This window comes from Heptranchias perlo, chromosome 7 (genome assembly GCF_035084215.1).
Source record: "Heptranchias perlo isolate sHepPer1 chromosome 7, sHepPer1.hap1, whole genome shotgun sequence".
Taxonomy (NCBI): Eukaryota; Metazoa; Chordata; class Chondrichthyes; order Hexanchiformes; family Hexanchidae; genus Heptranchias; species Heptranchias perlo.
Window position 1 is genome coordinate 53,555,759 of NC_090331.1, and position 27,714 is coordinate 53,583,472.

The window sequence follows — 27,714 nt, forward strand, 5'->3', positions numbered from 1 at the left end:
TGACCATGTCCCCAGTTATGTCTTTGCATAAGCTTCAGTTTGCAAACCTGGTAGTGTCACAAAATATTAGCTGACAGCACCCTTTTTTAAGAGACAAGATCATCATTCCTTTTTAAGCTTCCAAGAGTTAACCTACCACCACACATTTTTCTGGAGTTTTATACCTTTGTTTGCAGGAGCATACAGCAGGTTTGTTGTCAAATATTGGAGGCAATGTAGAATTAGTAGTTGGAACGATTTGTTTGAGCTGTGCTGAAGGGGACGCGTGATCCTGCCTGCACTAGTTGTCCTTGCCAGGTTCGGGTGTGTCAGTGCTGTTGGCTTATTTCCCTTGCTGCATTGTTCCAGATGCTTCTAAGGATACAACTTGGGAACGACAAATAAGTTGGACAAAATATGTAAGTGGGGAGAACAATGGCAGATGAAATTTATTACAAGTGTAAAGTGCTGCACATAGGAAGAAAAAAACAGGCCACATAAGTACTCCATGAATAGTGTTGAAATAGCTATTGGTGAATTTGCAAAAGATCTAAGGGTTTTAGTCGATTTAACACTCAACATGTCTACCTATGCGAAGTAGCAATCAACAAAGCAAATAGAATGCTGAACTATCAGGCCAGGACAACTGAGTCCAAGTCAGAAGAATTCATGCTCAAATTATATTGTGTTTTGGTTAGCTCACACTTTGATTACTGTGTCCAGTTCTGGGAAACAAAAGATGTTCACACCCTATGATCAGACAACTTTGCTATGAAGAGCGTTTAAGAAACTTGAGCTTTTCCACCTTGAAAGGAGATGACTGGGTTTTGAGCTTATAGAGGTATATAAGAGAGTAGATGGTATGGAAAAGAAAGATTTAGAAAATTATTTCAAACTAAACAATGAGAATGAGATGAGGGGGCATAGGTTCAAATTAGTAAAAGACAAATTTACAAGTGATGTCAGAAAGTTCTTCACAAAAGGAGTGATCATGGACTTCCAGGTAGGATAATGGCAGCAAAAACCCCAGAATCCTCCCCTTTAAGGAGAAGCACTTGAATGTGTCCCTCTGGCTCTGACTTATTAAAATGCTCTCCTGGCCAACTACCCATCTTCCGTAAACTTAAGCTCATCCAAAACTCTGCTGACCGTATCCTAACTGGCATCAAGTGCCGTTCATCATTCTGTGCTTGCTGTCCTACATTGGCTCCTGGTACACCAAATCTCATTTTTGAAATTCTCATCCTCATGTTCAAATCCCTCCATGGCCTTGCTCCTCCCTATCTCTATAACCTTCTCCAGCCTTACAACCCTCCGCAAACTCTGTGTTCCTCCAAATCTGGCCTCTTGTGAATCCCCCACTTATTTTGCCCCACCGTAAGCAGCCATGCCTTCAGCCGTCTAATGCAGACATTGAGATACAAAAGACCACTCAGCTGATAAATTTAATCATGTTCTTGTGAAATGTGCAATTATTTTTAGATTTTTAAGATTTTGTTTAAACCCTCATTTTGAATATTAGGAATTTCAATTTATGTTAACTTGCTTTGTAAAAGTTTCTAAATGTTAACACAATGTTACAACGTGAATCGTTACTTGAAACACCACTAGATGGAGCTGTACAGAATTCCCATCCCATCACAAAACTGCTGACCTTTTCTAGCTGCCTGCCTGCAGTTAAGCTTATAAATAATCACCTAACTTCTCAGCCCACAAATTGTACTTATAAATTTTATTTGAATTCATTCCTACCTGCAACTTCATTATCCTTTGCATTCCTGGTTCTAAGCCAAGGTGTCATTGGCCTTCCTAACCTCACAACCTTTCCTGGACTTTGCTCTTCCCTCCTCTAATTCTTTTCACCTCTTGCATTCTCCACCAGTCTTCCAGAATTTGCACCTTTCTTAGCCCTGCTGCCTTCCTGATCCAGCCTCTTTTGACAACTGGTATTCCTTGATGCAAGCCTCAGTCCCATTAACCACCCAAACACTCCTTTAATGCCACCCATCGGCCTTCCTGAGCAGCAGAGACAGGGAAAGGTGGTGGACTGAAAGACAGAAAGAAATGGTAGAGACAGAGACAAGTGGGAGACATCGGTGCAGAGAGACAAAGGAGGACAAATGAGAGGGGCTACAGAGAGAATGGGAGAGACATAGGCACAACAGATCACAGGAAGCATAGGGAAAGAGAGATGAGATAGAGAGATGGGAGCAAAGAAAGAGATGGGGGAGAAAAAAGATGAGGGACAGAGACAGATGTCAGGGGACAGAATGAGACACAAAGATCAGGGCACCAGACTCACCATACTGTGTCTGTGTGTGTGTGTGTAAAATATACATATATATAACACACACAACGCACAGGAATTCCCTTCTGGGGAGAAAACAGCAGGTTACGACTCCTCTATTCCTGCCACCGAAGACAAAAACACACAGGAATGTCACAGCAGCATGCTTAATGGTGCCAGTCAGTGTTGAGGCCCTGACAATCCAACAAGTGAGGACAGAGCAGATTTATTTATTTGGATCTCATTGCATATACTTATTTATTTACTTTATTACCATAGTCCTGTCCTTTCAGTCCTGACTGCAAATCATCTCCTGTAATAGTTTTCTACCTTAGGCAAGTAACACTTGTTCTGATGAGGTGAGGCCCCGTGCCATGGTCCTCACACGTTGGTGGCGCTCGGACCAACTATCGTGAGACCGAAAGGAGGCAGATCCCTTACTGCTCATCGGCAGCTTAATCAATTCTGATTCAGTTGAACTGACTATAGGTGATAAAGTCACCTTTTCAAGGGATGCCAACACAATTAATCAGGCTAGCTGAATTAAGACAGATCTGACCACTTGAGTCAGATGTGTCAGGTGAGGGTCTATGGAAGCTACTCATTTCGGAATGAGTCCAGTCAACATCAGAGCTGATCCTTGTTCAATGGCAGGATGAAGCATATAATACAGCACTTTAGAAAAAGGAATCAGTGACTTTTAATAAGTTAATTAATAAATAAAATATCAATGTCAAGATAAAAAAACACTGAACTTAGAAAAAGCACACAAAGTTTAAACACTTAGGAGCAGGAAAACATGGTTCCTGGCTGCCCCTTTCATGGTGTGTACAAGTATCACAGGGTATCAGCAGGTGGCAAAAATGCCATTAGGAGTCATAACCTACCACGTTGTTTTCCCCAGAACATGATTCAGGCCTGGATCAACTGCAGCAGTGTGTGGAAAATGTGACCTTAAAAAGAACGGGTTTTAAACAGACAAATTTCAACTCAAAGTATCTTTCTGAGCACTTTCATTAAGCATACACGTACCATTGGAATTTTATTCAGGCGTATGCAAAATAGACATCCATAAAGTCACTACTTAAATTATTAAGCTGCAACCAATTTTCAAAAACTGTTTATTTTACAAAAGGTACTCAAATGGTTCCATGCAAGGTCTGTTATCTGAAGGAATATAGGGTGTTAGCATAAAATCAAGTTTTTGAGTTGTCAAGTTTAGCCATGTTATTTGACTACTTGTCAAAATATAAAAGCACTCCAGCCTTCCAGAAACTCAGGCATATTAAAAAAGTTTGATTTTTTCATTTGTATAGAACTCAAGGAACACTTTTCAACATTTCAAAATATTTATTACAATACCAGGTATTTTACAGTTCAACAGACCATTTCAATATTTTTAAATTGCACTACAATATAGCTAAAATTAAGTTAAAAAGGAACAGGGCTGACAACCCATTTTTAATGTACCAGTTTCTGTCTATAACTTTGACAATTCAGTGTTAAAAGGTAGAACACTTTGGATAAATACAATTAAAAGATTCAACTTTCACATAGCCTTTTACATGCGTTTTACATTGATTTTAAAAGTACACCTTTTAACTTAAAGTGCAGTTTTTAAAATTAAGTTAGACAAACTTCAGTATACCCGCTCCGTTCTATTATAGTTAACAGAAATATCAAGTCTTGGCTGTCACAGTCGTGAATACATGCAAGGTTGAGGCATTTTGAATATGTCATAATAGGACAACAGTGATAGTAGCCAGCTCCACAACCAGCCCCATTTGCTGCAAAAACAGATATCGGCTTTTGTGTTCTCCACATATAAAACATGAAACGATAACTCAATATTTCAGTGCAATCTCACTCACTTTGGCTCAAATCTGTTTGCAATACTGTGGAAGGCAAACCTTTATTCCCCCAAAACCACTGTCCATTTTGACCATATAGAATGTGTCACATTTTACATTTACATAGATAAAAGATGATTTTCTGCACACTAATGCAGCATGGGTTTTGCACTTTAGTAATTTTAAACAATATTAACCATGTTCTTCAATAAATGGAGATTTCAAATTCTTTGGTTAATAATATGCAGAAATTTAAAAAGGCAGAAATTTTAAAAAGTTTTAATTCATTTTACAACAATGAAGAAAATTTGAAGTTCTCGTACATTTCATCTCTAAATTCTAAGCAGCTCTAATGACAGTCCAAATCATGCTGCATTCCTCTGCACCAAACGATAGTATAGAGATTCATCTTGAAATGAATATTCATTGGTAATATGCTGAATGGCACCGCCTTCTAGTAATCGGTCTCCATATTTAACAGCTTCACCTCGGTCATGGGCAAGGCCAACTCGAATCAACCAGTCCACCAGATCACAGCCCTGGAAGACATCTGCGAAAGTTTCTGCAGCACACCTGTGTCAAAGGAATGATTCATCCACTTGGTCTGCAAGTCTCACATCACTGTTTCACAGGAAAGGGAAGCAGCAAACAGTAGAAAGAGGTGGGATGGCATGAAATAAAGACTAATTATAAACCAAAAGATGTTCAAATCAACATCACTATCTACAGCCAGGTTCGATTAAACTATATCATAACATCACTCAAAGGTTATACAGAAAGTGCTGCTTCCAAATGTACGCTGATGACACCCCGCTCTACTTCACCACCTCCTCTCAGTCCCTCCCACTGCCTCTGTGTTGTCAGACTGCTTGTCCAACATCCAGTCCTGGATGAGCCACAATTTCCTCCAGTTAAACATTGGGAAGAGCAAAGCCATTGTCTTCAGCCCTCGCTACAAACTCCATTCCCTAGCCACCGATTCCATCCCCCTCCCGAGCCACTGTCTCATTCTGAACCAGACTGTTTGCAACCACGGCGTCCAATGTGACCCCGAGTTGAGCTTCTGACCTCATATCCTCTCCATCACCAAGACCGCCTACTTCCACCCTTGCCTCAGTCTATTTGCTGCTGTAACTCTCATCCATGCTTTTGTTATCTCCAGACTTGACAATTCCAATGCTCGCCTGGCAGACCTCCCATCTTCCACCCTCCATAAATTTAAGCACATCCAAAACTCTGCTGCCCATATCCTAACTTGCCCCAAGTCCTGTTCACCCATTACCCTTGTGTTCGCTGACCTACTTTGGCTCCTAGTTCTTGAATGCCTCAATTTTAAAATGCTCATTCTTGTGTTCAAAATCCCTCCATGGTCTCATCCCTCCCTATCTCCTCCAGCCCAACAATCCTCCGAGACCTCTGCCCATCCCCTACTTCCTTCACCCCACCATTGGTGGCCATGCCTTCAGCTGTTTCCACCCTAAGCTCTGGGATTCCCTCCCTAAATCTCTCTGCCTCTCCACCTCTCCTCCTTTAAGACCCTCCTTAAATTCTTTGATCAAGCTTTTGGTCATCTGTTCTAATGTCTCCTTCTCTGGCTCAGTCTCAATTTTTGTCTGATTATGCTCCTGAAAATGCCTCGGGATGTTTGACTACATTAAAGGCACTATATAAATGCAAGTTGTTAATGATGCAGGATTTGTTAGCTAATCAATTGCAGTAGAACATTAAGGGAATCCTTTGGAATGCTCATCCAAAAAATATCCTCTCTCTCTGCTGAATTCCCGCAGCAGTGAACTAGTGGGAGCTGAGACTCAATGCCAAAAAGTGCCACTTGATCATCCCAGCAGGATGTTATTATTTGAACAAATACTTGATTAAAGAGTATCCTTTGAATGAAGTTCATCAGCAATACAGTACAGCCAGCTTATCAAAGACTTATCTCACCCACTTTTTAAATAGAATTTTAGAACTAAAATTCCTAAAAAGTTGTACCATTTTACTTTTAAAAAAAATCTAACCACAACATGCTAGGATAAGAGTAACTAAAATAATTTGACCCATTTGGCTGAGGGATGTCAATTTTGACCAATGAAACAATATCTCCACTTTCCACACCTAGTGTAAGTATCAAGCACTCCAGATGAGGTTTACTCTCAACCTCAATGCAGCATACTTCATTGCACCAGTGTTGACTGTTTCATTTCCAATCCCTGCCATTCTTACTGCCTCAGTCAGCAAGACTGCCAATTTAATGCAAATTTGTGTCAAATTATGGGTAATTTTGTAACATGTCTAACAGAAATTGCTAAGATGACCTAAACTTATTTTACATAGAACCCAGTGAGATTCCAGGACAAAAGACTTTCTATCCTATGTATCTGGATGAAATTTAGACTCAAATCCCAACAGCAAAAAAACAGTCTGCTAAACACTGGGCTGCACAATCACCACTACTTTACATTTAAAGTGCTTACTCATGCTTCACATTACAACCATTGGAAATCCTCAGGGTACAGCAGGTAAATGTGTTACAAATGTGACCACTCACATAATAGGCATTATGTTTAAACTTTCAAGTAGCCATCTTTGTAACCAAGGCATCTAATAAGTTTTGTACTTATTTGGCAGACTGCAAATCAAACCGTTGTATCATGCTGTGGTTTAATTACAACTGTTATTTGATTGTTGTCAAAATTCAATTAACTGTCCAATATTTTTCCAAATGGGTACAATAATAGGTGGGCTGGAGTGTTTCTGTGCTCATCTATACAGGTGATTTTTAATCAGCAGCATTAAACAGAATATGCCTGGTTTAAGTGACTTCAGAAGATTTGTAGCACCTCATGACAGCATTCAGTACTGTCCTTGCAGAATCAATTAGTTCCATTCTGTCAGCCCTACATGGATCCAAAGATTCATAATGATTGCTTGTACAAAGTCTTACTAATCACAATATCAAAACAGCTATGTAGTCATTACTACTGTTATTTGTTGTCGAAATTCAATTAACTGTCCAATATTTTTCCAAATGGGTACAATAATAGGTGGGCTGGAGTGTTAAATTATTTTCCCAATCAACATATGATCCTCTACTTAAACCCTAAACATCTTTGTTATTGGCAGTGTAGCTAGAAACTGGATTTTAACATCGAGAAAGGAACTAAGCAGGTGAGTGGATTTGCGCATGGTGAACCCGGAAGCAAAGTGAGCACGTTTAAATCTGCAATCGCATCTCAATTGCAGTCAATTATCTTTGTTTCCGGGTTTCACATATCCAAGCTGCACAGCGGGCCTACTGCGCACCCGAATGATGCGATCAGAACTGCGTTATTTAAAGGGCCAGTTCAACAATGGATTTTGAAGGAGAAAGGAGAAATGGAGTCCAGGAAAGCAAAGGCAGATTTAGTGATGCCTCCCTATATGTACTACTGGCTGCAGTGAGAGCCAGGAGGGAGGTTATTTTTCCAAAGGATGGCTGTCGCTAAAAAGGCTTGGCTGGAGGTAGCACAAGAGGTAAACAAGCAGGAGCATGGTGCCCAGGTCTTGGCTGCAGTGCCAGAAGCGATTCAATGACCTGAGCAGGTCTGGAAAATTTGCATATTCACCCACATCCTGTTGTGCGCAACACCCCCCACCCCATCACTGTGTCTTGGCAAGTGTATTCCTTCACAAGACTCCTCACACACACTTAAGTGTCACCAGCAACCATCCTTCATTTTCTATATATTTGCTCACCTCCCCATTTATGAACCCAACACTGTCACTCACTCCAATCCATATGCAATGAGATGCATCTGTGTGACAGTTAACCTCTGGGTGAGGATGACTCATACAGATACATCAATGTACTGCATCCAACGGGTGAACATGGCACCTACAGATCTGTTCTGTTGCCTCTTGCAGGAGAAGATAGCGCAAAATGCAAGCGAGAGTGCGAGGACTGGCGGTGGACCTCCACAGATTGTGGAATTAACTGAAGCTGAGGAGTCGTCAATGGTGATAAGTGGGACATCTGCGGTCCTCTCAATCGGAGATGGAGAGACAGGAAGTTCACATATAGCTGGTGACAGAATATAACACATATTTCACAAAGATGCTGACTTTATCTAATCGATGCCTAAAGTATGAGACGCCTGAGTATTGCGATTAGCAAGATTATGCCAAGACTAAGTAGTTTCGCTTTCTTTTATCTTCCAGGGCCTTCATGCCTATGAGAAGATTCTGCTAATAGCGATAATGTAAATTCCTCAGAGCACATTATTCCTTCTGAGGGTACAGAATCACAGGACTTACTGCCATGCACCAGCGCAGATACTCGCACTTTGGTGGCTCCTGTAGACACGTAGTTCGCTTGTCACTTGGTTATTCACAAGTCAGCATGAGCAGACACTGGTGGCAGGGACAGCTGTGGAGAGTCCGTGTGGGAGAGCGCACTCCTCCCCTAGCTCTGCTCAGCTGGACACAGATACTGAACCCTGGGTGACATCATTGAGCAGGAGTATGATTGAGATACAGCTGTACCTTTGTGAGGTACTGGAAAACGTGCCACGCTCACTCTCCACAATAGCGGAGAGGATGGAGGAGTCCAACTCCAGCATTAGTGGAGTGATGGCGCAGCTAAGTGCTAGAATGTCTGCAGTGGAGAGAGTGGCCATCTCCATTGAGCTGCAAGTATGGCTCACAAATAAGTCTATGCAGGCCATGACCATAGCCATGCAGATGTTTGCCTCCTTCAACAGGATGACGGATACCTTATCCGTGGCCTTACAATGCAGCACATATGCTCACCAAACTGCTCTCCAGCAGAGTGGTAGGAGAGATGTGGTGCTGGCCCAGGAGAGGGATGATGTTGAAAGGGGACATGGAAGTGGGAACTCCACTTAAAGTGCTCCCACATCTCACCCATTACGCCCCCCCAACCAGTACCTGAAATAGTGCCTCCTCTCCCGATGGCTGAGTCTGCCCCTGCACAGGTGCAGGTGGAGCAGTCTTTGGTGGTGCCCTCACAGGCTCCAAAACCCAGAGGCCATAGGCCAAATGCACCTCAGCAGTCAGGGCAGGGATCTGAGCAACCTGCCTCTACTTCTGCTGAAGCCACAGGGGATGCACCACATAGAAGCAGTAAAAAGCGTAAGTTTAAGCTCTTGTAGTTCACCAAGGGTATGCACAAGGGTGTTTGAAGATATGTTATATTGTAATTTATATTTCTTTTCATGTTACAAATACAAAGAATGTATTTATCACCACTTCCAAGTCGTCTACATTACTGCTTCCAGACTTTTAAGTGGACCTTTCATTTGCTTCATGATCAATGCCAATACATGGCGACACTCATTGGGCGGGTGTGCAATGGGTAATTGCGTGGCTGAAGGACTGTTTTATGCAAAGGCAGGGGGTTTGGTGGTCATGGTGATGATTTTTCCAGGTAGCATAAGTATGTCAATGATATTTATTTTTGGAATGTGATAATGAGAACCTCTGAGAGATGAGGGCATCCCAGGCAACAATGAGCCCGGCTGGTCTAGCGATGCGTGCATCATTGCCATATTCTTCCTCCTCCTCAAAGTTGCTGCCGAAAGAGGACGATTGAGGAGCACCTTCGTCCTCGACCACCTGTAAACCTCTCAAACACAATGTTATGCAGGACACGGCACACCGCAATTATCCTGGAGACCCTCGCTGGCGAGTACTGAAGGACTCCTCCAGACCTGTCGAGACATCTGAAGCGCATCTTCAACATGCCTATGGCTTGCTCAATGACACACCATGATTGTGGGGCTCTGGTTGTATCGTCGTTGTGCCTCGTTGGTGGCGTTCCTCGCGGGTGTCATGATCTATGTTTACAGGGGTATCCCTCATCGCCAAGGAGGCAGCCCTTAAGTCTGTCTCTTGCCTGGAAGAGGTCTGGAATGTTTGACTTGCGCAAAATGAAGGCATCACGTCAGCTGCCAGGGAATCTGGCATCCACCTGCAGAAATCCCTTGTTGTGGTCGCACACCATTGATGGTGTGAAAGGCCTTTCGGTGAATGAACACTGCTAGTGCATCTGGGGGTCCTCTGATTGCTACGTGTGTGCAATTAATTGTGTCCTGCACCCATGGGAAGCCAGCCAGAGGGGGAAAAACCCAGTGCCTGCTCATTCGGTCATCGCAGGGAAGTTCACGTAATCGGATGCCCTGGCAAACAACCCATCCATCACCTGCTTTATACACTTGTGTACTGACTATTGAGAGACCCTGCAGGTGTCACCGGTGGAGCCTTGGTCGGAACCAGGGGCAAAGAAATTCAGGTCTGTGGTTACTCTCAGTGCAACAGGCAATGCGTGGCCACCAGGTCTAGCAGGGAGCAGCGCTTCCTGAAGGAGGCTGCAGAAGTCTGCGACCACCTGCTGACTCAACCTGAGCCTGTGTAGGCACTGCTCCTCAGAGAGGTCCAGGAAGCTCAGCCTCTGCCTGTATACCCGCTCACGTGGGTAGTCCCTCCTGCGACCTCAGCCCCACTGTTAGTCCCCTCTCTGCTACTCTTCAGGTCCTTGTTGCGCACCTCTGCCTTGTGCACCTGCAGATTCCAGAACTGCACAACGTGCCTGGCCTGGAGGGGGATTTTCCTCCTCCTCAGATGTACTGTGGAATAGATCCATTGCACCCCCCCCACTCTGGTCAGTTTGAGAGGCTCCAAAATATTGGTAAATATGTCTGAACACAAGAATTCTCAGTCGCAACAAAGAAATCTCAGTCTAAACACAAAAACTCCCAGCCAAACGATTGCCTGAGAGAACTGGGTGACCAGCAGCAATACCTGACCTTTCATTGAGATGTCTCAATCACAGGTTTAATGGTCCAAATGAGCTTCTGCTGCATCTTGCCTCCGTTTCAATGGCGGCTTTCAGAAGCCATGGGAGACACGTGCAGGAGAAGTTAAATCCTTTTCTGTCGCAGAATCCACAAAAAAATTAAGAACCTCAAGTGTTTCAATTATCTACATTGCCCCTTTAACAATTGGCCCATTGGCTTTAAATGGGGAAAGGACTTCTATGTTTCGGTTGCGTGCATGCATCCAAACACGCCTGAGTTAAACCCGGAAGTGGGCGCATTGAAGCCGGGATGCGGTCCCGCTTCTAACTTCTGTCATTTTGCCTTCACATCCCAACCCCAACCCACCCGTTCTTGAGGTTAAAATTCCCCCCTCAACTTCCATTATGGCTTCCAAATGAAAACCTATAAAATGCTTCACAAAAGGAGTTCTTATATGTAATTTAACTAACCCCAGACTTATTTTCCTCTAAACCTACAATATTTGTGCTTAAAGTTAAATATATTGTCCAGACGTATACAAATTAAGGATTTATCGGTGCAGATGATGACGATAATGTCATTTCAATATTCGTATTTAAGTGTCAGATTGTTCATTTATAATTACTCCTTTGGAATCTGTTAATAATACATACTTTTTCAGTTTCCAATGACACTTAAGGTATTTTTATGTTATAATACTGCACCAAAGAGAAAGGATGTTTTGTTAATGGCTGCAGTTAGAAACATAAATTTCCCAACTTGCGTTGTTCTGATGGCAGTGGAGTTCCACCTATTTTGCAAGTCTTGCAGGTTACTGCCAGATCTGTCTGCTTCAGTTCTCAGGTACTAATTTTTCATCATGCAAACCTTTTAATACAACAACAACTTACATTTTATTCACATCTTTAGCATAGAAAATGCCCCAAGACGCCTCACAGAAGCGAAATCAGACAAAAATCGACACTGAACTAAAAGGGGGAATATTAGAAGGGGTGACTAAAAGCTTGGTCAAAAAAGTTGGTTTTAAGGAGAGTCTTAAAGGAAAAGAGAGAGGTGGAGAGGCAGAGTGATTTTGGGATGGAATTGCAAGCTTTGGGCCTAGACAGCTAAAGGGATGGTCACCAATGGTGGAGTGATGGGATTTCAGGTGTAAGAGGCCAGAGTTGGAGGAATGCTGAGTTCTCAGAGAGCTGTAGATGGTTACAGAGTTAGGGAGGGATGAGGCTATGAAGGAATTTGAACAAGAGGGTGAGAATTCTAAATCTAAGACATTGGGAGACCAGGAGCCAATGTAGGTGATGGGTGAGTGGGACTTGTGTAGGATATGGGCAGCAGAGTTTTGGATGAGCTGAAATTTATGGAGGATGGAGGAAGGGAGGCTGATCAGGAGAGCACTGGAATAGTCTAGTCTGGAGGTGACAAAGTGTATTGGCAGGAGATGGGCCGAGGCAGGGCTGGAGATGGGCGATGTTACGGAGGTGGAAGTAGGTGGTCTTTCCGATGGAGTGAATATAGGGTCGAAAGCTCAGCTTCAGGTCAAATAGGACACAGAGGTCATGAATACTCTGGTTCAAACAGAGACATTGGTTGGGGAGGGGATGGAATCGTTGGCCAGAATACAGAGTTTGTGCTGGAGGCTGAAGACAATAGCTTCAGTATTCTGAATGTTTAACTGGAGAAAATTGCAGCTCATCCAGGACAAGTAGTCTGACAACACCGAGGCAGTGGAGAGGCCAAGAGAGGTGGTGGGGAGGTAGAACTGGGTGTCATCAGCACACATGTGGAAGTTGTCTTTGTGTCTTTGGATGATGTCACCTGGGCAGCATATAGATGAGGAAGAGGAAGGGGCCAAGGATAGATCCTTGGGGACTCCACAGGTAACGGTGTGGGGGCGGGAAGAGAAGCCATTGCTGGAGATGCTCTGACAACAGTTGGATAGTTCGTAGTCTTCTATGCCTAACCTACTTTGGCACCTAGTCCTTTATTGTGTTTTTTGTTTATAAAGGGGATATTCTAAACTTTGACTTAAACAGATATCATAAACTGACGACATGCATTAGCTAGAAAGTATACTTTTGCTATTTGCTTTGCTGATCACGAATCCCTCAAATTAAATTTTTGCTTTTATGTTTCTCAATGAGGAGATGAAGATTCATTCACTGATCATCTTTATGGATACTACCAATGTTATTCCTTGATCCCTAGTCAAGCACAACAATACAATAGCTATGTAAAACTTGTATAGAACCTTGGTTAGACCACACTTGAACAGCTCTGGTCTCCATATTATAAAAAGGATATAGAGGCACTGGAGAAGGTGCAAAAAATATTTACTAGAATGATACCAGAACCGAGAGGTTATACCTATCAGGAAAGAATGAGCAGGCTGGAGCTCTTTTCTCTCGGAAAGAGAAGACTGAGGGGTGACCTGATAGAGGGCTTTAAGAGTTTGAAAGGGTTTCATAGGGTAGACATGGAGAAAATGTTTCCACTTGCAGGGGAAACCAGAACTAAGGGCCATAAATGTAAGATAGTCACTCATATATCCAATAAGGAATTCAGGAGAAACTTCTTTACCCAGAGAGAGGCGAGAATGTGGAACTTGCTACCACAAGGAGTAGTTGAGGCGACTAGCATAGATGCATTTAAGGGGAAACTAGATAAACACGCGAGGGAGAAAGGAATAGAAGGATATGCTGATAGGATTAGATGAATTAGGGAGGGAGGAGGCTCGTGTGGAGCATAAACACCAGCATGAACCTGTTGGGCAGACTGGCCTGTTTCTGTGCTGTATGCTCTATGTAATTCTAAGTAATACATTGTTTTCAAAAATGCCACAATTCTTTTAGAAATATCTGGTACAAACATTCCGAGACTGTCCTTTATCGATAATGCATTGGATGCCATTGTAAAGGCATCAGAGAAGTGGGCAACAGAAGACAACCTTGCCACACATCTCTTGCGAGAGAGTTAGGCTCAGTGAATACCCGACAACCATAACACAGAGCTTGTAGATGAAGTACACATTCTGGACAAAATCCAAGATTTGGTCATGTACTCCCATAGCTTCCTGATTCCTAATAAAAGCTATACATAGGATTTGGTTGGTGGTATTACAAAAATTAATTGATGCAAGTAATTTCCTCTGGGGCCTTATAATTAGCTGTAATCTTGTATAGAGCCACAACCTGCTCCGTACAAATCCGGCCAATTCCTTTTCCATTACATTGCAGAGCTTTGACTCTCTGATATACAAGCTGCAGTAATTCAAAGAAACAACTTAAGACCACTGATATAAGGGGGCCGTGTTTGGCAAATTATGTTTAACTTAGAAAAGTGTAGTGTTATGCACATGGGTAGGTCCAATGCTAAATATACATACACCTTACAGGGAACAGAATTGAAGGCAGCGGTAAAAGAAAAAGATTCGTTTTTTTTATTCGTTCATGGGATGTGGGCATCGCTGGCAGAGCCAGCATTTACTGCCCATCCCTAATTGCCCTTGATAAGATGGTGGTGAGCCGCCTTCTTGAACAACTGAGTGGCTTGCTAGGCCATTAAGAATCAACCACATTTGCTGTGGGTCTGGAGTCACATATAGGCCAGACCGCGTAAGGACAGCAGGTTTCCTTCCCTAAAGGACGTTAGTGAACCAGATGGGTTTTTACGACAATCCGGTAGTTTCATGGCCACCCATTACTGATACTAGTTTTTTTTTAAATTCCAGATTTTTATTTAATTAATTGAATTTAAATTCCCCAGCTGCCGTGGCAGGATTTGAACTCATGACTCCGGAATATTAGTCCAGGCCTCTGGATTACTAGTCCAGTAAAATAACGACTATGCTACCATATCCGTTATAGCGCACCACTCTAAAGATTCATGGGCCAATGCTGAGAAGCATCTAAGGCAAACAGGATACCAGATTACATTCACAGACAATTCACTACAAAACATACCATTTTGCCCTTGTACAAGACCTTGTTTAGGCCTCCTCACCTGGTGGGGGTTATTAAGGCTTTGGAAAAAGTACAGAGAAGGGTCACAAGATTGATTCCCTGTTTAAAACACCGTAGTTACTCAGGTAGGCTTAAAGAGCTTGGTCTGTATACTTTAGAAAAGTGCAGACTCGGGAGATTTGATCAATGTTTATATAATAATAAAGGGACTGGATTGTGTTGTGTGGACAAATTAATTCAACTGCATAGGTTAGGGGGGACCAGGGGTCATGCTTACAAGTTATACAAGGCCAGAACTAGGTTGGATGTTAGGTAGTTCTTCTTTTCCTAGAGAACTGTAGAACCATGGAACAGGACTTATGAACAGCACTGGTTCACTGCATATCTTCAAGAAAGAGCTAGACCTGTTACTGGCTGGGGTAGAGTTTCCGTCACACACCTTGTAATATAAGACAGGGTCAATGTGGTCTCCTGGTCTAGTTTCTGGGGCAGCATGAGGCATCACGAATGTATGGGACAGGCTAAATAGACCAGTTGATCTTTTTCTGTCTGACATTTTTGTATGTTCGTATATCTTGGCCCCTCCTGCCCGATCTCTAAATAATCCTGCTAATTAGAAGAAAGCGTGTGGATCTACAAGCTCATCCCCACCAGCACCACACCCCCCCACACCTGACCAACCCGTTTGATTACAACCACATCTGTGTGAATGGTCAGATAAATTTGGAAGAGAAGGAGGGATTTACAAGATCCTTGCTCAGATTATATGTCACAACACTGTCTGCCTCAGATGCTAGACAGGAAGTCACCGTGAATTCTTTGCACCAGTGTCTGGTCTGAAATGCATTTCTCTACTGATTAGAAGACTTGGCTCTTCTCAGTTTATTGATGAACTTCATCAGAGGCATTATAAATGAAAAGCAATAGTAGCTGGATTTAAAAAGCAGAAACAAAAATGGCAGCCTGCCAAAATACTGCATTTGACACTTCTTCACTGTGAATGTTTTGTTGATTCAGAATTTACTAGCACACCTTGATGACAGGGAGTGTATGTTTTTGAGGCTACTGTGCTAATAAGATTTCTGACAAAGTCTCACAATAGGGTTAATGAAGTTGGAGTTGCCACCAGTGCCAAGGGATTCAAGTCATGTTTTGGGCCTGATCTGGAGGCTCAACTGGAAATGCAAGAACAAGCCTTTAGCCAAAATAGCCTATAAAGGGGACAGCCTTTGCAATTATGAATTCCCGAGATTTACTGTCAGGGTCTCAACCATTTGGCATGTAGGTATATGCCTAAATCATGGTTCTAGATCCTAGAAGCAAGACTGATCTTTCAGCTTTGTCCTCTTGAAGGTCCTTGATCCAGTGATGAGATCAGATGTAAAGGAATCATTCAGCAGTTGCTGAGCCATTATGAGCTCCATTCTAAACTGTAATGGACGTATCCAGGTTAAATGCCTGTATCAATGAAGAAACCGAATTCTTGGGCTGGTTGTGCTCCAATCCATCAGCATCGGGAAAAAAAAAACACAATTTTCAAATCTAGTATGCTGGCCAGTCGTGGAACCAGTATGTGCTGCTCTGCTCTAGATGGAGCAGCATTTCAACTAAAAAGAGAATGCTTTATCTAGGACCCTAGAGAATCTTCGTAGAGGACAGTATTGGAGAAAATTTTGCAGAAATTTTGTTTCCAGAGCAAGAATTCCCCCAGTCAAATCCAACTCACAGACTTTGTTTGTCTGCAATAAACAAACTGCTGTGGAAGATAGATCAAGGCCTGGACTCAGAACAGTCATTATGCCCTTACATTTGTTAATGCTTTTTGCACACTGTGATCCATCTCAGCCATTTTACTCAGATGCTGACAGACCTCACAAGATAAAGCCAGCTTTAAGTGAAGGCCATTGATAGCTTGCAGCAGAAAACAGTACCTAAAACTGATGAGCAATTTGTAGATTAGGTGTTCAAAAGAAAATGTTTGGGTAAAGTCAGCATAATGGAGAAAAGGCTTCTCTCATATCTAGTATCAGTGATGTATACAGGAGAGAACAAAAAAAATTGAAGATAACTTTCGGGGAATGCATTCTTACTGAAATTAGGAGGGAAAATATTTCCTACAATGATTTATTCTAATTCAAAACACAATAATTTACTCATTGTATATGCAGTTTAGGTAAGGAACAATTTCTACTGAACAGAAAAATAAAGCTTGATGATTTTTGAAGGTATTTGTATCTTTTAAAATGTTTCTGTAGAATGTATTTAGAAAAGTGATCAAAATGCAGTTCATCATGAATTCAAATATATTGATCAAATGAAATGCATTTTACTTTCTATCACTATACAATGATTAACTATTCACAACTTTCTGTAAAACAATTAAATCAGTTACCGATACTATCCTTACACTTGAAGGAAAACTATCCCGAGGGCTTACTGAAATTACAAATTTAATGATGAAACACCATAATCTCATGCTTCACCAAGCTAAAACATTTATTCAACTATTTACTTTCATTGTACGTCACTATTGGTACCTCTGAATATGCTTGCCATAATAAATAGGGTGGTAGGGATTGCACAGCTTCAGTAGCACTAATGTAACAATAATCCCAGTTCATCTCAGTATTTCCAACCGGAAGAAAGTTCTATCCTGCACTTCATGAATTTTCGATGAGGTACTGTAATACCTGTCTGGTTATTTTAGCAAAAATGAAATGCTGCTCAGTCCTTAGGAGACTGCTGAAACCAAACTGAACATACCTGCCACTGATACCCAAATGAAATGGATAAATTAGCTGAGAATATCAATACTACTTAAACTTATCTCTTTTTGTGCTGAAATTAGCCATGAGAAGAATTTTGTATCTTATTTCTGCTGCAAATTTGTTTGAAGGTTTGAAATGTAACCTTCTATGTAAGCACTGCATAGTGCAAATCATTCACCCAGAAAAAAAACAAAATCATTCATCCAAACAGTAAACACTGCACACACCACTTCTGAAGGTGAAGCAATGTCTACATAAAAACATCTGTAGAAAGGAAAATTGCTTTAGTAAGCACAGAAAGAAATTTTTTGCAGAGATAATGTAGTTAAAAAGGTGCAACACATACTCCATAGAATCATTACAGCACAGGAGGCGGCCATTTGGCCCATCGAGCCAGTGCCAGCTCTTTGCAAGAGCAATCCAGTTAATCCCATTCCACCGCACTTTCCCCGTAGGCCCGCAATTTTTTTCCCTTCAAATATTTATCCAATTCCTTTTTGAAAGCCACAAATGAATCTGCATCCTCCACCCTTTCAGGCAGCAAATTCCAGGTCATAACAACTCGCTGCATAAAAAGGGTTTTCCTCATGTTGCCTTTGGTTCTTTTGCCAATCACCTTAAATCTGTGTCCTCTGGTTCTCTGCCCTTCCGCCAATGGAAGCAGTTTCTCTTTATTTACTTTATCTAAACCCATAATGATTTTGAACACTTCTATCAAATCTCCTCTCAACCTTCTCTGCTCTAAGGAGAACAACCCCAGCTTCTCTAGTCTATCCACGTAACTGAAGTCCCTCATCCCTGGAATCACTCCATATTATATTATATATATCCCCAAATTTTAAGCAGAATTGCGGATTATGCTACTGAATTAAAATGACTGTTTTCAATACTTTAATATATTTCAAAGTTTCCTGCGTAAAGCTTATCTGTTCACTCATTAATATGCTGTATCACAACCAAACACAATATATTGATTAACAAACTTTTACAGAAACAATTATGTAGTGAACTTGAATAATATCAACGCCACAGCCTTTAAGAATTAGTAGTGGAATATTAGAAAGCAAATAAAGTGTATTTTTCAAATTAAAACAAAACTATTAAAGTCTAAGCAAATGAAATATGCAAATATATTGCATTGTCAATACTTCTAGGATTGCATGAGCACAATCCCATTAGTCACGCTAATGGAAGCACATACCTCCTCTCTTTGACAATGTCTCTGGCACACTGATCCTTATGATACTGAGTAAACTGTTGGCAAGTCATCCTTATGTCCTCAGTTACTGTATTGTCAGTCTGTACTCCAAAATCTCTTCCATGCCATAGGAATTCTAGCCTGTCAGGTTAACAAGAATTATTAACTGACGACCTGCCAAAAGATTTCATATAAAATTTCCTCCCCTCCTATGTGGAACATTGGAATTGCTAGACGAGAAAAGACCAAGGTCCATCTAGTTTGCCTTCTACCATCCTGGTAGTCACATGGAGAGGACAACCGTATGATTCACTCACTGGTTGCTAGCAACGCTGCTGAAAAATTGTGTGAAAGCAGCTCTCCAAAAGTACAGCAAAACAAAAGGTTCACCATGGGGTAATGACAGTGTGAACCGACATCCTACCATTGTAACATGCATCAAAGTCACGGGAATATACTGTTCTACGCTAATAGTTTACATAAGATATTATATCAATATAATACGATGCATAACCTGATGTATCACAGTACACATTTCCTGTCAATGTTATCCATTATAAATTCCTATATTCATATTTATAACAGAAACTGTCTATGTAAACTTGTTACACTTTAATTACACCATCCCCCAGTGGAGGCACTGCAGGCAGGTGTAATTACAGCATGACAAGTTACATAGGGAGTTCCTATTATAAATGTAGACATATAGATAGATAGATGTAGCTAGATAGATAGCTAGATAGAACATCAAAGGCAGCTGCATGACAAAGGCTTTTTGGTAATGTGGCAATTCTATGACATCACAACATATTATTTATTTTTTCCTTTTTACATCCTTCACTGCTACCACTGATCAACCAAGTTAACACATCTTCAGCCAGAAGAGTATTAGAGAATGGGCTGTGAACTTCATGACTGCAACTAATAACATTATGCGATTACAAACCGGCAGTATAGCCAAACGGGAATATGATGTCATGGTGATAACAGAGACCTGGCTCAAAAAACGGCAGGATTGGGTACTAAATATTCCTGGATACGAGGTGTTCAGGAAAGGTAGGGAAGGAAAGAAAGGAAGGGAGGTGGCAGTATTTATTAAGGAGAATATTGCAGTACTGGAAAGAGAGGATGTCCTGGAAGGGTCAAGGACAGAATCTATTTGGTTAGAGTTAAGAAACAACAGAGGTGCCATTACACTACTGGGTGTATTCTATAGGCCACCAACTAATGGGAAGGATATAGAGGAGCAAATTTGCAGGGAAATTACGGAGAGGTGCAAGAGCATTATAAATTCAGATCAACGAGGAAGGAGGCATTGCTGGATTTGGTTCTGGGGAATGAGGTGGGTCAAGTGGAGCAAGTGTCAGTGGGGGAACATTTAGGGAGCAGTGATCATAGTAACATAAGGTTTAGATTAGTTATGGAAAAGGACAAGAAGCACTCGAGTAAAAATACTTAATTGGAGGCGGGTCAAGTTGAGAACAGATCTGGCCCGGGTAAAATAGTATCAAAGATTGGCAGGCAAAACTCTAATCGAACAATGGGCAGCCTTTAAAGAGGTGATGCTTTGGGTACAGTCTAGGTACATTCCCACGAGGGGGAAAAGGAAGGGCAACTAAAGCCAGAGCTCCCTGGATGACGAAAGAGATAGAGAGTAAGATGAAGCAGAGAAAGGGGGCGTACGACAGATGTCAAGTTGATAATACAAGCAAGAACCAGGCCGAATATAGAAAGTTCAGAGGGGAAGTGAAAAAGGAAATAAGAGGGACTAAGAGAGAGTATGAAAACAGACTGGCAACTAACATAAAAGGGAATCCAAAAGTCTTCTATAGGCATATAAATAGTAAACGGGTAGTAAGAAGAGGGATGGGGCCCGGTTAGGGACCAAAAAGGAGTCCTACGTATGGAGGCAGAGGGCATGGCTCAGGTACTAAATGAGTATTTTGCATCTGGCTTTACCAAGGAAGAAGATGCTGCCCAAGTCACAGTAAAAGAAGAGATAGTTGAGATACTGGATGGGCTAAAAATTGATAAAGAGGAGGTACTAGAAAGGCTGGCTGTACTTAAAGTAGATAAGTCACCAGGTTGCATCCTAGGTTGCTGAGGGAAGTAAGGGTGGAAATTGTGGAGGTACTGGCCATAAATTTCCAATCATCCTTAGATATGGGGGTGATGCCAGAGGGCTGGAAAATTGCAAATGTTATACTCTTGTTCAATAAAAGGTGCAAGGATAAACCCAGCAACTACGGGCCAGTCACTTTAACTTCAGTGGTGGGAAAATTTTTAGTAACGATAATCCGGGACAAAATTAACAGTCACTTGGACAAGTGTGGATTGATTAGGGAAAGCCAGCACGGATATGTTAAAGGCAAATTGTGCTTAACTAACTTGAATGAGTTTTCTGAAGAGGTAACAGAGAGGGTTGATGAGGGCAATGCGACTGCTGTTGTGTATATGGACTTCCAAAAGGCACTTGATAAAGTGCCACATAATAGGGGTGTCAGCAAAATTGAAGCCCAAGGAATAGAAGGGGCAGTGGCAGCATGGATACAAAATTGGCTAGTGGTGAACGGTTGTTTTTCGGATTGGAGGAAGGTATACAGTGGAGTTCCTCAAGGGTCATACTACGACCACTGCTTTTCTTGATATATATTAATGACATGGACTTGGGTGTACAAGGCACAATTTCAAAATCTGCAGATGACAAAACGAAGTGTAGTGAACAGTGAGGAGGATAGTGATAGACTTCAAGGGGATATAGACAGGCTGGTGGAATGGGCAGACAAATGACAGATGAAATTTAACGCAGAAAAGTGCAGTGATATATTTTGGTAGGAAGAATAAGGAGAGGTAAAATAAACTAAAGGGTACAATTCTAAAAGGGGCACAGGAACAGGGAAATCTGGGGGTATATGTGCACAAATTGTTGAAGGTGGCAGGGCAGGTTGAGAAAGTGGTTAAAAAAGCATACAGGATCCTGGGCTTTATAAATAGAGGCACAGAGTACAAAAGCAAGGAAGTTATGATGAACCTTTATAAAACACTGGTTCGGCCACATCTGGAGTATTGTATCCAATCATGGGCAATGCACTTTAGGAAGGATGTGAAGGCCTTGGAGAGGGTGCAGAAAAGATTTACTAGAATGGTTCCAGGGATAAGGGACTTCAGTCACGTGGATAACTAGGGTTGTTCTCCTTACAGCAGAGAAGGTTGAGGGGAGATTTGATAGAGGTGCTCAAAATTAAGACGGGTCTAGACTGAGTAGATAAAGAGAAACTGTTCCCATTGGCGGAGGGGTCAAGAACCAGAGGACACAGATTTAAGGTGATTGGCAAAAGAACCAAGGGCAATATGAGGAAAAACATTTTTTTTTTTAAACGCAGTGAGTGGTTATGATCTGGAATGCACTGCCTGAAAGGGGGAGATTCAATCATGACTTTCAAAAGGGAATTGGATAAGTACTTAAGGGAAAAAATTTGCAGGGCTACGGGGAAAGGGCGGGGGAGTAACTGGACTGCTCTTGCAGAGAGCCGGCACGGGCTCGACTGACCGAATGGTCTCCTTCTGTGCTGTAACCATTCTAATGATTCCATGTTTCTTCTGCAGCACAAGGCAGATTAGGCCAGTTTTCCCCCTCCCTTCTCTGTTAAGAGTTCTTAACTACTGAAGTTTCCCATCAGGAACACAGCCAAGACAGGCAGTACTTGGGCAACTGTGATAAGTTGCAATGATGGTTAGTACCAGGATTTCTAATTCAAATCCTCAGCTTGCTAGTCTAATGCAAATTGCTAGAGCTATTTAATTGCCACTTCTTTTGAGTGAAGAGTCAGAGGAAGGTGCTGTTTTGCTGTATGAAATAAAATTATTTACCTCTTTTTACATGGAAGAATGATTAAATGTTTATCAAGTCCAAATATGCCAAAAGAAATAAAACCCTGAAAGGAAAGAGAAAAGTAGATTTATTATTTACCATAATACTTAAATTGACATTTGGCATTAAATTTTATTGTTGAAATATCAAAACACTCTGTCATATAAAGAGCAGCCATGTTAGGAACACAAACCTGACCAAAATTAAAGATTATGCAGAAGAACTGCAGCTCAACGTAAAGACGACCTGGTTCATGGTTAAACAACCACCACAAACAACTGGATACATTCTGAAAAATGATGAACAGCAATCAGGAATAAATCAAACTGCTACTTATACAACTAATGCAAGTGCTTACACTGTTGTACGCCCCCAGTGAAAATGGCGAATATAGAACAGATAACATTCTAGGCAAAGACTTCCCACAATATTGTTTAGTGGCAACTGCCATTGATCAACTGTAACAGCAGCAGCACAGGGAGAAAAAACAACTCAGTTGTGAACCCCCTCCCCAGGAGTCTGCTGAAATTCACTGTCAAGGCTCATATTTGAATTACAGCCTCTTTGGGAGCACTACTAGAGGGTGAGCAGTGCCTGTAGAATCAAGAAGAAAACACCACCTTCAGGAAAGAAGGGGAGGGAAAATAATAGCTGGAAAAAAAGTAAATAGTATTGGTGAAAAACAAAATGTTATTTTTTGTTCTTTGATTAAAGTGGTCATTACAAGGAAGAAATTCATTTTAATGTCAGACTTACAGCGAACAAGCCTACAATGAGAAGTAGACACAGCAGCACGTGCCTGGCCAGCTGTGGATCTGTATTCTGTAAATGTTGCTCCTCTTGTGTCAACATGCAGTTTTCAGCTTTGCACAGTGTTGTGCATCGTCCTGCTGCAAAACACATCATAGGTAACATATTGTAGATACAGGAACTACGAAGTTATTATTTTGAGTTTTGGTGATTGCAGGAAAGAAATACCTATCAATGTCAGACACGCAGCAAACAAGCCTACTGAACAAAAACACTATTACTGCATTAGTCCCTGGTTCAGAAATGCAATTGCTTTAACTCAAAAATCAAGAGTGCACAAACAGAACTACAGGTTGTGCTGGGAGGAATACAGTCTGTTTAAACTTTAAACCATATTTACATTTTTGCCAAATTACTAACTCCTTGTTAAATACCATATTATAATGTTTAGCTACATAAGTTGGGATTTCTAGGTTTGTGTGCATAGAAATCCTGCAGTATTCATCATATATTTTGTACTGCTTTTAGCCATCAAAACATTTAAGTTATTAAAACTGAGCACTTCACTAGCCAATCAATATTGTTTTAATAAACATACCACACAATAATGCATCATTCATACTTCCATCATTATTCAGAGCTTGCTGGCTGGTGCAACAGAATTCGCCTTGATTTTCTGTTTGACATGCACAGATTTCTGTTAGTAAAGAAGGAGCACATTAAACATCAGTTTTCATATTTAACAATGTCCACAACAAATTAAGACTTTTATATGTGGAATTTTTAAGCACTGAAACATTTCAAACTCAATACATACTGCATTGAGTTTTAGACTTCAAGTATTACAGTCTGAAGTCCTCCAGAAGTGTTATACCAGAAATTTTCAGCACATATCTAATCTTTTCAGATGGCCCATTCTTTCAAAAATGCAGATTTTTTTTTAAAGCACCAAATGTAACACGGCACAAAATTAGAGAAAAGTGAATCTTAAAATCACTTTGTTCAAATTGTTCTAACCCACCTAACAGAATAATATTAATGCAGACAAATGGCAATCTTAAAAAAATGGTCAGACTCTACACACTACTAAATCCTGAAAAGAAAAACTGCAGTACATGTTTCTAGCCATATCAAAACACTTATATTTTGTGAGAAAACTCAATTCAATTAAGTCAAAAACAGGAGCAGTTGAAAGGTTAATGAAACAACAAACTCAATATTTCTTTTCATTTTTAAAGTGCAAATGCTTGAAGTCAGAAATAAAAATCATTACCAGCATTTTCTGTTTTTTCAGTTAAACTAAGAATATGGAAGTTAAAAGAAAACATTTATTGAAAAAATTCAACATTCCCATTGCTTTTACATAAAAATGCAAACATCTGAAAAGCTCATAAGTGCCAAAGCTACTTGAAATGGTGATTACAAGAGCCTCGATGTTTTTGTCGACTTAAAATGTAATAATAATTTCTCTTAATTTTCTGCCACTCATATTCATTAGGTATGGACTACTTGTTGGGGTTTGGTTATCTGAGGGCTGGCAGCTCTCTGGCATCATGCCCAAGTGATCACTCCTTAGGTGTGAGCCCAGAAAGCTTGCTTTCTTCCTTCTAGACAGCATGCGTCAGCAGGCTACTTAAACACGAAGGACATTACAGCTGAGCTTGATTTGTATTCACCCAATGCGATGCCCAATTGGTACTTAACAAATGCCCACACATAGGCACTTTCCAGCAAGGGTCACTGGAAGGCAATTAGAAGCAAGAAACTCTGGCTGATTTTTTTCCCTCATCCCTAGTCCAAGGACACTGATGGCTCAGATCAGTTAACTGGGCAGAGGCCACTATTTTTTTTTAAAAAACTAGACACCCCCTATGCATGCTTCAGTTTTCAAACCACTGTTTCCTTTCACTGCAGAAGGTGGTGAAATAACAGATTCATTTTTTTCAAATTGAGAAACAAAAATAAAGAGCCAAGACCATAGCACAGAACATTAAAGTTGAAAAGTGTAAAAAGAGATGAGGTAAATCAAGAACTATTAGTTCAGCCCTTAAAGTAGAAATTGTTAAGAACGGGCATTCTTTCAAATTTCACTCAGTTCAAAACTGGATGAAGAGTGCCTGGACAAGCAATAGGGGTTAGGTATGGATTTATTTCCACTTCTCGTTAAATCTCTCTCTCTCTGTTAGTCTTTCTTCCTAACTTTTAGTAAGGTCTGAAATTCTGGGTACTTAAATAGGATGCATTTTATAATTTATTCCTCTCGTTATTAGGTAGCAAACTTCAGTCTCATATTATTTGAAAATTATAAGGCTATTAATTTAAAGTGCAAGTATGCAGACCTTTTACAGTCACTCTTACTGTCTAACCATACTTTTCAGGAACCTATAGGGACACGGCTTGACCCTGTGAAAATCACTTATCTAAACAAAGAACAAGCTTGCAAACTGCGGACAGAATTCTGCTTCATCAAAATACAGCAATAACTTTTAAACTGGTACTTTTGCCAGAGAGCTGAGGGGCAATAAAATTAGTCAATGTTTTATCTCCTAAAAGGATTGGCTGTTCTTAGCTAAGAAACAAATATCTGCAGTAACACAACATTGGGGAATTGAGCTGAAGTTGTCATTTCACAGTGATTCACTCTTTACACAGCAGCCAAGTTAATTCAGTAATTAGGAACAAGTTTGGGGTGGGCTGGGAGGGAAGTCCAACACAAAAGGAGGAGGGTAGAGAGAAGGAGCATAATGGTAATTCGGGCAGAGCTGAGTCAAGTATTGTTTAGGACTGGAACACTGTACTGAACCAATCTAGAGCGCTTCAATAGATTCTAGTAACGTCCTCGCGGATTGGAAGGTAGCAAACGTAACCGTGCTATTCAAGAAAGGAGGCAGAGCGAAAACAGGGAACTACAGGCCAGTTAGCCTGACATCAGTCATCGGGAAAATACAGGTATCCATTATTAAGGAAGTGGTAAGAGGGCACTTAGAACATCATAATATGATCAGGCAGAGTCAACATGGTTTTATGAAAGGGAAATTGCGTTTGAAAAATGTATTAGATTTTTGAGGATGTAACTAGCAGGGTAGATAAAGGGGAACCAGTGGATGTAGTATATTTGGATTTTCAAAAGGCATTCGATAAGGTGCCACTTAAAAGGTCTTTACGCAAGATAAGGGCTCATGGGGCTGGGGGTGATATATTAGCATGGACAGAGGATTGGTTAACGGACAGAAAACAGAGAGTAGGGAAAAACAAGTCATTTTCAGGTTGGCAGGCTGTAACTAGTGAGGTACTGCAAGGATCGGTGCTTGGGCCTCAGCTATTTACAATCTATATTAATGACTTCGATGAAGGGACTGAGTGTAATGTATCCAAGTTTGCTGATGATACAAAGCTAGGTGGGAAAGAAGCAGTGAGGAGGACAGAGAGTCTGCAAAGGGATATAGACAGGTTAAGTGAATGGGCAAGAAGGTGGCAGATGGAGTATAATGTGGGGAAATGTGAAGTTATTCACTTTGGTAGGAAGAGTAGAAAAACAGATTTTTTTTTAAAATGGTGAGAAACTATTAAATGTTGGTGTCCAGAGAGACTTGGGTGTCCTGGTACAAGAAACACAAAAAGTTAGCATGCAGGTACAGCAGGCAATTAGGAAGGCGAATGGCATGTTGGCCTTTACTGCTAGGTGGCTGCAGTCCAAGAGTAAGGAAGTCTTGTTACAATTGTACAGGGCTGTGGTGAGACCTCACCTGGAGTACTGCGTACAGTTTTGGTCTCCTTATCCGGTGCAACGGAGATTCATTAGATTAATTTCTGGGATGAGAGGGTTGACCTATGAGGAGAGGTTGAGTAGAATGAGCCTATACTCTCTGGAGTTTAGAAGAATGAGAGGTGATCTCATTGAAACATATAAGATTCTGAGGGGTAGACGCTGAGAGGTTGCTTCCCCTGGCTGGGGAACCTAGAACTAGAGGCCATAGTTGCAGGATAAGGGGTCGACCATTTAAGACTGAGATCAGGAGGAATTTCTTCACTCAGAGGGCTGTGAATCTTTGGAATTCTCTACCCCGGAGGGCTGTGGATGCTGAGTCGTTGAATATATTCAAGGCTGAGACAGATGGATTTTTGGACTCTAGGGGAATCAAGGGATATGGGGATCGGGTAGTAAAGTGGAATTGAGGTTGAAGATCAGCCATGATCTGATTGAATGGCGGAGCAGGCTCGAGGGGCCGTATGGCCTACTCCTGCTCCTATTTCTTAA

The 27,714-nt window shown here is 41.3% G+C and overlaps 1 protein-coding gene across 3 annotated transcripts in view; it reads right to left on the reverse strand.

Annotated features, from left to right (window-relative positions):
• Window positions 1-3,370: 3,370 nt before the first annotated feature.
• gpr155a (G protein-coupled receptor 155a) overlaps window positions 3,371-27,714 on the reverse strand; it is a 103,611-nt gene continuing 79,267 nt past the window's right edge. For 2 of the 3 annotated variants that reach the window (XM_067987575.1, XM_067987576.1), the window contains 6 exons: window positions 24,055-24,153; window positions 23,463-23,596; window positions 22,900-22,995; window positions 22,706-22,770; window positions 18,839-18,976; window positions 3,371-4,689 (listed from right to left, as the gene is read on the reverse strand). In XM_067987575.1, coding sequence (XP_067843676.1) covers window positions 4,482-4,689; window positions 18,839-18,976; window positions 22,706-22,770; window positions 22,900-22,995; window positions 23,463-23,596; window positions 24,055-24,153 — 740 coding nt within the window. In that variant the 3' untranslated portion in view covers window positions 3,371-4,481. Of the gene's footprint in view, window positions 4,738-18,838; window positions 18,977-22,705; window positions 22,771-22,899; window positions 22,996-23,462; window positions 23,597-24,054; window positions 24,154-27,714 lie in introns of all 3 variants that reach the window. The other variant, XM_067987577.1, reaches the window with a different exon arrangement.